The sequence below is a fragment of the Lepidochelys kempii genome, chromosome 5, assembly GCF_965140285.1.
Source record: "Lepidochelys kempii isolate rLepKem1 chromosome 5, rLepKem1.hap1, whole genome shotgun sequence".
In the NCBI taxonomy this organism is placed as follows: Eukaryota; Metazoa; Chordata; order Testudines; family Cheloniidae; genus Lepidochelys; species Lepidochelys kempii.
The window spans coordinates 91,171,272-91,184,088 of record NC_136384.1 but is presented as its reverse complement, the minus strand read 5'-3'; the positions used below and the strand labels follow the sequence as shown (position 1 = coordinate 91,184,088).

General features: G+C 38.6%; 2 protein-coding genes across 10 annotated transcripts in view; one reads left to right on the top strand and one right to left on the bottom strand.

Moving 5' to 3' along the window:
- The window catches only part of NAA35 (N-alpha-acetyltransferase 35, NatC auxiliary subunit), a 42,169-nt gene extending 39,951 nt beyond the window's left edge, over positions 1-2,218 (top strand). For all 8 annotated transcript variants that reach the window (XR_012159056.2, XM_073345026.2, XM_073345024.2 and 5 more), the window contains 2 exons: positions 518-598; positions 1,864-2,218. Coding sequence is in view for 7 of the 8 variants with exons in the window: in XM_073345026.2 (XP_073201127.1) it covers positions 518-598; positions 1,864-1,923 (141 nt within the window). In the remaining variant the exon portion in view is untranslated. The remainder of the gene's footprint in view (positions 1-517; positions 599-1,863) is intronic.
- Positions 2,219-5,639: 3,421 nt separating this feature from the next.
- Positions 5,640-12,817, bottom strand: part of GOLM1 (golgi membrane protein 1) — a 96,781-nt gene continuing 89,603 nt past the window's right edge. For both annotated transcript variants that reach the window (XM_073345027.2, XM_073345028.2), the window contains exons 9-10: positions 9,988-10,113; positions 5,640-9,537 (exon numbers count right to left, since the gene is read on the bottom strand). In XM_073345027.2, the coding sequence (XP_073201128.1) occupies positions 9,464-9,537; positions 9,988-10,113 (200 nt within the window). In that variant the 3' untranslated portion in view covers positions 5,640-9,463. The remainder of the gene's footprint in view (positions 9,538-9,987; positions 10,114-12,817) is intronic.

Genomic DNA, 12,817 nt, shown 5'->3' with positions numbered 1-12,817 from the left:
ATTATTGGCTTTGTCATTAGTTCTAACTGAAATACTTTTGTTATGAATTAAAATGTGCTAGCAAATTATAATTTAGTTATTAAAGTGCTTAAGTATTTAATTTTAAATTGTCAACTTCCCACATTGAACTGCCTGCTGTACACCATGATGTATAAGAACAGCAGCTTGTTAGAGAAGGAATGTGTCCTGTGCAACATGAAGCACAAAGTCAACCCCTGACAAATAATACCTTGGAATCTGCAGAGGTTCGACCGTCATGGGAATGAATATGAAATACCATGTTTTATATGGTCTATTATATTAAAAATACTATTGTATTAAACATAGTTAGTTGCCTTATCAAGATGGTTAAATATAATTTATATATTTGAAAATTTAGTATAAATTGCATTGACCTCTTTTAAAATGGGATTGATATTCCAGTCCAAGTATTACATTGTGGAAGCAGCTTGATTTTTTTCAGTTATTTTTTCTTGGCCATAAATTGTCACTTGAAAGTTTTACTACTTTCTGTTAGGTCAACCGAATTCTAAAAGTTGCTAAACCCAACATTGTGGTCATGAAGCTGCTGGCAGGAGGACACAAGAAGGATTCTAAGGTAAGAAAATCACAATCAAATTGAATTTATTGTCTTTAACTACTGAATAACACAGTAAACAGTTCCATTTTGGCCACAGATCTAATAGTTGAATGCACAGGTTCTGTTTTTAACTATTCTTAGCCTTAGAGGGAATAGAGATCTGATCCAAATATGGAAAAAATTATAATTAAAAAATATATGTGTCGACCCTTGAAACATGTTGAGAAGCTGTCACTTCAAGTTTTGAAATTTGTTATGCCCTCAAATGTTTGAACGTTGGGAGGGAAATTAGCTGGGAAGCTGCATCTAGAATGTAAATAGCAATGAAGACAGGAGCTATGATGTGGAAGGTGAGGCTAATGATGGAAGCAACAGCAGATGTGTATGGATAGGGTTAGACATTAAGAGGAAGAATAGAAGGGAGAGCAGTTGATAGCAATGGGTCGAAGGAAGTACAAGTAAACAGTAGAAGGATTGAGGACTGAGGAGAAATAGCAGCAGGTAGGGGAGGGGAACGGAAGAAATTAGCTGAGCCTGTGGCAGATAGTGGGTGAGGTGGAGAGTAGAGGAAAGCATTGGTGGGGCAGTATCCAGAAGGTGGAAACAGAAGTATGGGGAACACAAGGGGCAAGTGGGTGGGTGGACGAGAAGTAAGGTGCTAGTGGGATAGCAGTTAGAAGGGTAGATCAGCAGCAATTAGTTTTTAATCTTGTGTACCTGGAAAGAGAAGCAATTTCAGAAAAACAATTTTTTTTTTTTTTTTAAAAAGTGCCTCACCTCTTCAGTACTCGTGCGTGGTTCCAATATAGTATATAAGACGACTGACTTCCCCAAGGCAGAGATGTGAGGTCTTATGTCTGACTTAGTGAGATTTTAGTTTTTCCATCTACCTCCTTATTTTGTACCAGTTCAATTGTACTTTTCTTTTTTCCCTCTTTGTGTTGATACCAACTCCATCATAGTACAAGCTGTAACTGAGAAGGCTGATGGCTTTCCCAAGATGGCAGTGTCCCTCTTCGCCCCTCACTAGTGGTGACTAGTCTTTCAGAGACTATTTTCCACAACTCAGAATAGCTTTTGATGATGGGTTTTTTTAAGTTGATTTTTAGCTGAAGAGATTTTCTTGGTTTGTGTTCTTTTTTGATATTTTAAAGCTTAAAAAAAAAGTAGGTAAAACTAGCATTTTCTTCCAAGATAAGTATGCCATGAATTCCCCTTTCGAGCCCATAAAGTCAGTAGTGGTGTATGTCAGAGTAATCTTTTAAAACTCTCTCTTCCTCTAGGTTCCTCCAGAATTCGACTTCTCTCCTCACAAATATTTCCCAGTTGTGAAACTTGTTTGAAAGACCAGAGATGATTATTAGGATACCTGAACTGTAATCTGTATTTCAGATACCTGCTTTGAAATGGAGTATTTTATACTGTAGCCAGAAGTGAAATGGATCTCTTGGATAAAAGTACTGTTGTGTGGAATATCTTTAGTCTGACGTCCTTACATGAACTGAATGACAACTGCTGTTTTAAAGTGGTTTGTATAATATTCTATGGGTGAAATGGTTTTTAATCAACTGCATTATTGAACAACATTGTACCTTATTTGGTTTTATTACAGATTTAATCATAAATCCTTTTAATGAATTCTGACTGACAAGTGTTTGTAAGGATTTAATAACACTCATAGCTGAGTATGATACAGTACAATAGTACCTGCCTGATAAACGCAGCTGAGTTAAAGTGAAATTCTGGTTTGAACAAGGACTCTCTGAAAATGACATTATAGAATCATAGAAGTGTAGGACTAGAAGGGACCTCAAGAGGTTGTCTAGTCCAGTCCCCTGCACTCAAGGTAGGACTACGTAATAACTTGACCATTCCTGACAAATGTTTGTCTAGCCTGTTCTTAAAAACCTCCAAAGATGGAGATTCCACAGCCTCCCTAAGCAATTTATTACAGTGCTTAACTACCCTGATAGGAAGTTTTTTCTAATATCCAACCTAAACTTCCCTTGCAATTTTAAACCCATTGCTTCTTGTCCTGTCATCAGAGATTAGTAAGAACAATTTTTCATCCTCCTCCTTATAACAACCTTTTTATGTACTTGAAAATTATGTCCCCCACCCTGCCTAGTCTTCTCTTCTCCAGACTAACCCCAGTTTTTTCAGTCTTTCCTCATAGGTCATGTTTTCCGGACCTTTAATCATTTTTGTTGCTGTCCTCTGAATTTTCTCCAGTTTGTCCACATCTTTCCTGAAATGTGGCGCCCAGAACTGGACAAAATACTCCAGCTGAGGCCTTATCAGCATGGAGTAGAGTGAAAGAATTACTTGTCTTGCTTACAGTACTCCTGCTGATACATCCCAGAATGATGGTCGCTGCTGCTTCTTCTTGTTGCAAGAGTGTTACACTGACTCATATTTACCTTGCGATCCACCATAGCCCCCAGATCCCTTTCTGCAGTACTCCTTCCTAGGCACTCATTTCTTATTTTGCATGTGTGCAATTGATTGCTCCTTCCTACGTGGAATACTTCGCATTTGTCCTTATTGAATTTCATCCTATTTACTTCAGATCATTTTGAATTTTAATTCTATCCTCCAAAGCATTTGCAACCCCTCCCAGCTTGATATTGTCCACAAACTTTCAGTGTTCTCTCTGCCATTATCCAAAAATAATTTATGAAGATATTGAACAGAACTGATCCCTGCAGGACCCCACTGGATATGACCTTCCAGCTTGTCACTTAACCACTGATAACTACTCTTTGGGAATGATTTTCCAACTAGTTATGCACCTACCTTATAGTAGCTCAATCGAGGTTGTGTTTCCCTAGTTTGTTTATGAGAAGGTCATGCGACACAGCATGAAAAGCCTTCCTAAAGTCAAAGCTATACCACCTACCACTTCCTCCCTATCCACAAGGTTTGTTACCCTGTCAAAGAAAGCTATTGGGTCAGTTTGACATGATTTGTTGTTGAGAAATCCATGCAGACTATTGCTCATAACCTTATTATCTTGTAGGTGTTTGCAAATTGATTGTTTATGTTTAATTATTTGCTCCATTATCTTTCCCGGTACTGAAGTTAAACTGAGTGGTCTGTAATTCATTCCCTGGGTTGTCCTGATTCCCCTTTTTATAGATTGTCACTATATTTGCCCTCTTACAGTCCTCTGGATTCTTTCCTGTCTTCCATGCATTTTCTGTGATAATCTCTAATGGCTCATATCTCCTCAGTTAACTCCTTGAGTATTCTAGGATGTATTTCATCAGGCCCTGGTGACTTGAAGACCTCTAACTTGTTTTTTTTCCCTATTTTAGCCACAGTTCCTACCTCATATTCACTGGTGTTCACTATGTTAGACGTTCAATAGTTACTAACCTGTTTGGTGAAAAGTGAAACAAAAAAGTTAGCAGTGCTGCCTTTTCCACATGTTGTTATTGTCTTTCTCTCTCCCCCTCCCATTGAGTAATAGGTCTACCCTGTCCTTGGTCTTCCTCTTGCTTCTAAAGTATTTGTAGAATGTTTTCCTGTTACCCTTTGTCTCTAGTTGAATCACATTTTGTGCCTTGGCCTTTCTAATTTTGTGTCTACACACTTCTGTTCTTTGTTTATATTTATCCTTTGTAATTTTACCTAATTTCCACTTTTTGTAGGACTCTCTTTTTGAGTTTTAGATCATTGAAGATCTCTTGGTTAAGCCAGCGGGGTCACTTGCCATATTGTCTATCTTTGCTGCACAGTGATAGTTGGCTCTTGTACCCTTAAATGTCTCCTTGAAAAACTGCCAACTCTCTCAAACTGTTTTTCCCCTTACACTTGCTTCCCATGGGATCTTACCTACCAATTCACTGAGTTTGCTAAAGCCTCCCTTCTTGAAATCCATTACCTTTATTGGGCAGTTTTCCCTGCTACCCTTCCTTAGAATCATGAGCTGTCATTTCATGATCACTTTTTCCCAAGCTGCCTTCCACTTTCAAATTCTCAACCAGTTCCTCCCTGTTTGTCACAATCAAGCCTAGAACAGCCTCTCTCCTAGTTGCTGCTCCAATGTGTTCCAAGAACTTGTTGGATAATCTGTGCCCTGCTGTATTATTTTCCCAACAGATGTCTGAATAGTTGAAGTCCCCCATCACCACCAAGTCCTGTGCTTGGGCTGCTTTTGTTAGTTGTTTAAAAAAAAAAAAAGTCTCATCCATCTCTCCTTCCTAGTTAGGTGATCTATAGTAGAATCCTACCATGACATCTCTTGGTTTGTTTGTTTATTACCCCTTTTACACCTACCCAGGAACTTTCAACAATTCCATCTCCTATTTCCTTTTCAATCTCAGTGCAAGTGTATATAGTTTTGATATATAAGGTAACACCTCCTGAGCCAGCTGTACCCTTCTGGAATATTATCCCACCAAATCTCTGTGAGGCGAACTATGCCATAGTTGTGTTTATTTCTAGTTCTTCCTGTTTGTTCCCCATATTTCTTGCATTAATATACAGACATCTATGATACTGATCTGATATCCCTCTCTTGTCTCTCCCTTGTCCCCAGGGTTCTAGGTTTTGATCTTAATTACCATCACATTTGCTCAGCTTACAATTAAAACATTTTTTTTTCCCCAGCCTCACAAACTCAAAAGGTATTCATAGACTAATAGAGTTTAAGGCCAGGAGAGTCTGACTGCCTGTATGACACAGGCTGTTCAATTTCACCGGTATATTGAGACAAATAACTTACTTATTTGAATGAAGCGTAGTTATGGCGCAACTGCAAAGCTGTAGCATAAGAGCACTATTTTTATAGGCACTTGATGGCTATAACTACAGGCTGTTCCAGAGGCAGCTACTTTACTCTCTGATACCATGTAATTTACAGAATTTCACTTTTTTCACTTTAAAAGCAAAATGGGCCTCTGTTACCTTTAGGGAGAAGCAGTGTGTTCACATTTATATAAACACTTCTCAGTTAAGCCAACATGTAACAAAAGGAAGAGGGGGAAATCTCATTAAGGAATTTCTTCTAGACCTAGATCGTGTAGCTGTCCAGACAAAACGACTTACAAGGAGCTAATTGCTCAAATCAACTGCACAGCAGTTCCTTTAATCAGTATTTGCACATGAGCTAGTATGATATCCAAGCACCTTACAGCAAGTACATCGGTCTACCATCCAGTCTAATCATCATTAATCTCTGACCTTCCCTCTAGGTAAAAATGAGTATAGTAAATTGTTTATCATAGCATTTACACACATTTAATAGAGTTGGGTCATGTTCCAAACCTGGTAAAGTTTCTTTAATTTCTTGTGGAAGAGAGTTCTAAAACCATGGACATGGAGCTGACAGCACCACCCTTGGAGCTGACAGTTCCACTGTTCCTGATCAGAACTGCCATAAAATCATGGTAACAAAGAGCCTGTCTTTTAGGAGCTTGGGTCTAGCCCTTTCAAGAAGCTTGAAGATCATGTCCAGAATCTTTAAATGTCTTGATACTCCAACTCTTATAAACCTGTTTCCAAAGCACTTGTCAAGTCAAAATGGTAATATAGCAAGCAAAGCAGGCACTTCATAGACTCTCTGCAAAGTTTTGCCTACCTCATTGCCCAGAATTACCATAGGGAAGGTTGGTTTGTTTCTTTGTTACAAAAGGGTTGAAAATTCATTCAAAGCAACAGTACACAGTAGTCTTTGCTTGAGGCGAGCAGATATTTTGTGAAAGTTAGGAGTGGCAGAACTCCTGACTGAGTTTATGCCTCACTCTAAGCCAGTTCTAAGAATAACAGTTGGATTAAAAAGCAAGACCAGAAGGCAAGATGAGCTGAATTTTTCATTTTGCAGGAAATTATGCAATTTTAAAACTCTGTGTTCCAAAATGGAACAGAAACATTTAAATTTCCCACAAAACAAAAATTCCAAAGCCTTCATTTTGGGTTGATTGAAACATTTTGTTCTGAGCTTGACTAAGTTTATTATAAAACACTTTTCTAAATTCAGCTGGAATCTACAAAGGGACCATCACTTGAAAAACAACATTTAGCTTTCTACGAATTGACATTGATGGTAAAGTGTTCTTCTCGACAACTTCTAACCAGCTCTACAAAATGGTTTAATTGAAGTTGAAGCTGAACACCCAAAACTGGCAGACTAAATATATTAGAAAGCAATAATTAAGTTAGTTAACTTCTCTCCTATGTAAATTCAATACAAAAATACTTTAGTGCACTGAGCTCTCTACTTCTCCGCATTGTGAAGAATTATTGTTACTAGACTTCCAGGCAAACTGGACTGCTCACTTTCAAAGGCAACCACCTTCCACTGGAAATATACAAGCTGGTCAACAGGTAACATGTTAAACTAGAAATAACTTCTGTACTGTATCACATTTACAGAATACATGAATTAGAAATTGGGTAAATGAACCAGTTTTCTTTTCTCCCCCCCGCACTAGGAGCTAACATTGAAAGTAAACCAACCCTGTTTAAAATAAGTTAAATACACACTGAGAAGGATTTAGTTTTATTTTAAAATGTTTGTCTAAAATTGATCAGATTTTTGATTGCAAAACATTTTGAACAAGAACAAAAATCAGTTCCCCTCCCCATCAAGTTCATAACTTCATTCAGGAAACTCAAAAAGTGAGTACAAATGGTTTTAGGCAATATACAAAGCTGTTTAAAACCACAGTTCTGAGTAAATCTAATTTCTCTTGCCCCACTACAAAAAGCTTTAGTTCTAAAATTCTTTTCTATACTGTTGACATAAGCCTTTTACATTTTTAAAAATTACAGTTAAAATTTGAATCCTTCAAAAACCATTTAGAAAGTAAGTTTTTATTTACAGATGATTCTGTACCCCCATGTAATGGATGACAGTTATAAATTAATGTCCACCTTATCTTTTTAAGCTGTCTGAGCAGCTTGATGTGTAATATTACCTAATGGCTGGAGAGTTGGGGTAGATAATTTAACTTTATACTAAAAACTGCAACTACTGCCAAAGGTAGTACATCCCAACTTTGGCCACATTTTTAGAGGTGGTGTCCTCTTGTCTCTCCCATTCCTCTGTCACTCTACAAAATGCCTGTATTTTTTCCTTAAGTTTGTATAGCCTAACCCCAAACCATGAACACAATGTATTGTGAGAGGAAAATTTTCAGAAATGTAATATTTCTGTGTCTGGCTTTATTACTGTATAGAGGGGGACATTGCAATGCCTTTATTAGGACAATTTAAAATAACATTATTCAGAAACTCTCAACTCTCGTAAGCAAATCTTGTCTATGTGCATTCATTTATGTATAACAAAGGCCAGGTTTAATGCAGCTTCTGAGCACAGCCCTATTTATTGTCTGGCAACTACCTTTATTTAAGATACAAAAATATTGTGCTCAAATTATTAAAGCCAGAATATTGGCACTGTGAGCTATGGCATACAGTACATAACTGGAAAGGAAATAAAGTGCATGAGTAGTGAGTTAAGCATCAGATTTCCCTCGCTGTTAGAGTATAACTTAAATGCAATGTGCAGTCCTTTGTACAATTCAGTCATGCCTACTACCTCTTCTCTCCTCTAATTGTGTTTTACTGTCTACTGTTCTGCATTAGTATCTCAACTCTTGATTTGGATTTGTTCGAGTTATAAAAATAGTCCTCTTGAACAAGCAGTTACAGGATACAAGCTGCTTTCATTTTCTTTTCTCTTGCTGTTTGACACACTGGACTGTGGCATACAGGCGACCTTCAGTATCAGGATCCAAATCCCTGTAACCTACCCACTTTTAGCAATCAGGATTTACAAGTGGAATCAAGGACAAAACCTCAGGGGTAGCTGAGAGAGTGTGAGATACTAATAGTTTTAAAACAGCATGGTGGAGAACTCTCTCTGATAGATGGTGCGGTGGACTTTCCACACTTTAAAGTCCTGCTTCAAACAGGCACCTTGCAGTAACAAGCAAGGCCAGCGCTCCTAAAGCTTTTCTAATGGCACGAGGAGGTATTGTATGTTTGTTTACCACAATGAATACATTCAACATGTTACAGTAAAAACATTGTACACTAACAGTGAGAAAGTATTCTGTTATGCATAATATAACTTCAATGTGTTCAAGTTTACTCATGGAGTCCTACATAAAAATGTCTTTAAATGCAGTGGTGAATGGGTGAATTAAGGAATATACATGGCATGCCATTTTAGCCTTCCCTCAGACAGACAGTGGTAGCTTCAAGAGCTGCAAGTCAGTTTTACAGAAACCAAATCCTCCGACTAAGATGAGCTGTACAAGCTAATCCACACCACCTTGCTAGCTTTGTGAATGCAGGTCCAGCCTCTTTGAAGTGACCTCCAATGGAAACCATGCTATTCTTCTGTGGTGAAGAGAGATATCATTAACCGGAGGGGGGGGGGGCTATCCAAAAGCCCGGTAGTAGTTTGAGAGGGTCAGGTCAACTATTCCAGCCTTTGTGGTGATAAGGACTAAACGTACCATTTACTGGGGGAGGATTAGTCTAAGTTTAGCATCTGAAGCACAGGTAGGGATTCAATATATGATCTTAGAATTACTTTGTTTCCCCTACTTCATGCCATTGTTTTATGATTGTACAACTTGGCTGACTGTTTAAAAGTATTACAATTATTGCTAGCTAATTAAGGTTTTAAAACTGTAAAAAAAAAAAAAAGTTTGACAGAAGTCAGAATTGCTTTAAACAAACCTCTGTAAGAGACAAAGTATAATTTTAACCATTGAAGCATAGTACTAAAACTTCACAACAGCAATCTACTTTATTTGGGACCCTTTTAAAGCCTTGAGATGGCAATCAAGCATTCTAGCTTCACCTGGATCTTTATGGTTGGATTTGTTCGCAGGTGATTGAGTCACATATGGTGTACTTTCTTATTCACAGCTTCTGTCTCTCCTCTTCACCTTGGTCAAATAAGTGGTTCTTCATATTCAGATCTTCAGGATTTGGGGCTAATGGGGGAGGAAGAAAGTAAAATTCTTAATACTGTAAGAGTTGGAATAATTGACAGATTTTGCATTTGTAAGATGTGGAACAGAGCAAGAGAAACAATATAGTCCTTATTGAAAGGATTGGGTCATTGTAGAATAATGCAATAACACAAGTATCCTATTATGGTTTGCTTTTACATATACCATGAAACTGTACTGAGTGCCCAGTTCTCTCATCTCATGTAAATTGGGAGTAACTTCACTGAAGTCTTTTTGCACCAGAGTAAAACTGTGATAGCAAAATCTGGCCCCAGCTGTATTCAGAGCAAGCACAAAGGCATCAAAGTTAACTAAACTGACTAATAGAAAGCCAGTCAGTTTCATCCCTCCCAAAACCCTTTTAAAGGGACAGTTCTAAAAATACAATATACTGTGTACAAGAGGATTTAAAAAAAAGCAACAGGTTTTTACCATGCAAATTACTTTCATTGCCTGCCAGTGCTGCTTGCTTGTCAGTTTCAGATTCAGCCTCATTCTCATCTGAGTTGTAGTCCACTGCTATGTTGTTCTGGTTCGCTGCTTCTGCTCCCTGTTTTCCTATAAAGATATTTCGTTTCATTAGTTATTGGCCAACAACTCGCTACAGCTGCAGTAGAGCAGTGTTGCTAGAAAAGCAGTCTCCCTCATACTCAAATTCTACCTGTTGTAGAGTTGATCTTAAACCTTTGAAATTTGATTATTCTCTGCTTAGAGGTTCAGGTCTCAGCTATTCTTACTTGCTGCAGTTGCCTATCCAATTTCAGAACTGAGTTTGCTATAACCCTTGTATATAGAAGGCTTGACAGCATGAGATATGTAGGGCCGGAAGGGACCTTCAAGAGGTCATCTAGTCAATTGCTCGTGCTGAGAGGCGCAAATGCATACACCAAGACCAAGCCTGCTGACATATTTGTCTAATCTCTTCTTTAAAAAGCTCCAAATGACAAGGATTCCATCACCTCCCTAGATAACCTGCTCCAGTACTTAACTATCCTTAGGGTTAGATATTAGGAAAAACATTCTCACCTAATCTCCCTTGCTGCAAATCTGTCCAAGGGACAGATTAAAATTCCCATACCCCAGGACGCTAAGCAAGTCAGTGTCCAGCGGGATAGGAAGAGCACGTGTTAGCAGAAGGTCACAGAAAGAAATGGTAAGTGGCAACCAAAGGAGGACAGTAGCAGCTATTGGTGGCACCTGCAAAGGGGAAGAAGAATGAACAGATTCCTCTGTTCAGCAAGATGTTTCCAACAAGCCACAGGCCTTCAGGATTCACAGGGGTAGTCCACCCATGACAGCCTTGCAAGCCTGTTTGTCTAATGACTCGGGACAAGTAACGAGTTTGGTAGGTAAGTAAGTTTTATCCTGGTGAGTGTGGGCAAGGAGATTTTGTATCTATACGCATGTAAATTTTCATGCCGGCTCTGAAAGACTGATATGAAAAGTGTTGTATGTAACGGTAGCCTAACTACATGTATCACATTCAAGGAGCATAAAAGATTGTAATGAAGTTCAGAAAACTAATCTTGGGCTTCTTGCGTTGACTTCGCTTTATCTGCAAGAGACTACGCTCTAGTACCTGGAAAGCAGAGAACAGGTTTGCAGCAAAACTGGGGCTGGGGGATTCTTTTCATTTTGCTACAAATCAGACAGTCTTCATTTTAGGGCCTGTGTAAACTCCTCTGCAACATCCCATTGCCTGTGTGCTTTTGATTTGTACTCCACATGAAATTCCAGATATAGCTGAGAATGTTGCCACTAGGACTGCGCCACTAGCCATAATGACTGCAGCTAGAAGTTTTGAGGTACTTATAGAGCCTTAGGCTGCCAAACTAGTGTAGCTGCGCCATGTATTGATCAGTAGGCCTGGTACCTAATAATAAAGATGCCGATAAAGACAATGATTGTACATCTGTCTGGTCTCCACTGTTCAGAAGGCAGTAGGGTGGGATGGCAGCAGGTGGGGTTCCAATCCCAGCACTGACACTGATTCACTGAGCAAGTTGCTTGAACTCCGCTTCAGTTTTCCCAGCTGTACAATATGACTAATACTCCAGCACCACTGTGAGGTGGGTAGGGTTAGTTAACACTTCAGAAGCACTTCTAGAAAAGCTGTACGTTTTCAAAGTTATTTTAATACACAATATATGACTACCTGCCCATTGAGACAGTGTACATGCACCACGACACTCAAGTGTCTATGATCATGTGCCTTTCAAGAGCGTAGCCCATACTGGATATAAGCCTTGATATCAAGGCGCACAAGCTACCATTAGTATTTCAGTAGTGTACCCTACTCTGGATTTGTACTTTTAGCTCCCAGCTAGAGACATTTCTTCAAAATGCTTGGAATACACCAATGGCAATGGAAAAAATTCAGGCCCCACCTCCTTCACCTGAACAGTCTATGGATGCTAAATGTATTGTGCATTTTTGGGCTAGATAAATAAAGTTGGAGGATTGTGTACTGTAAGTGATAAAGTACTGCAGTATTTACCAAAGAAAGCCTCTGCATTACTGAGTTCCATAAGTGAAGAATGCTTATTAGGTATGGACTAAAGATTAAGATGCGCTAATGCAAAGAAAAAAATCCACATAAAAATATTTGTGGCTTCTTTGGGGGGGGAGGGGAGCATTTGTGCCTGCAGAGTGTATGAATATTCATGCACACGCAATTTATGGCTACAACTTTGGTTCCCTGTTCATTGTCCTCCTCCAAGAACTGCACAGAATTAATTTTACAGTCATGACAGGTTTCTATTTTCACATTGTCTGTACTATAGTCACTTCTCCCACCTTTCGGCATCGTAGGGCTGTTGCTTTGGAATTGAAAACATGAAGAGGAAATGTGAAAGATTATTTTAAGATACCTGATCATATTTCAAGAGGTTTTTTTACACACGTGTGTATAAATAAATATGGATAGAACGTATTCAACTAACGTACAAAGACTCAGCAAGTGCTTGTTAGCACTAAAAATGTAGTTACATTTAGAGTGTTATTATAAGACTCTATTCACACTAGAAATTTTTGCCAGTAGTGTAATGTCAGTTAGGGGAGTAATTGGCTTTTTTAATTACGTTTCTATAACTGGTATCAACTATATTCAGCAAAAGCTGTATCAACACTAGGAATGGGTGTCAGTACAGTGTTACCAGCAAACCTTTTCTAGTGTAGCCATGGGCTATAATTGAAGCCAAAGATGCAGGTCTGCTTAAAAACACACTACTTGCTAAATGTTTCAGCCTTTGGGCTTAATCCT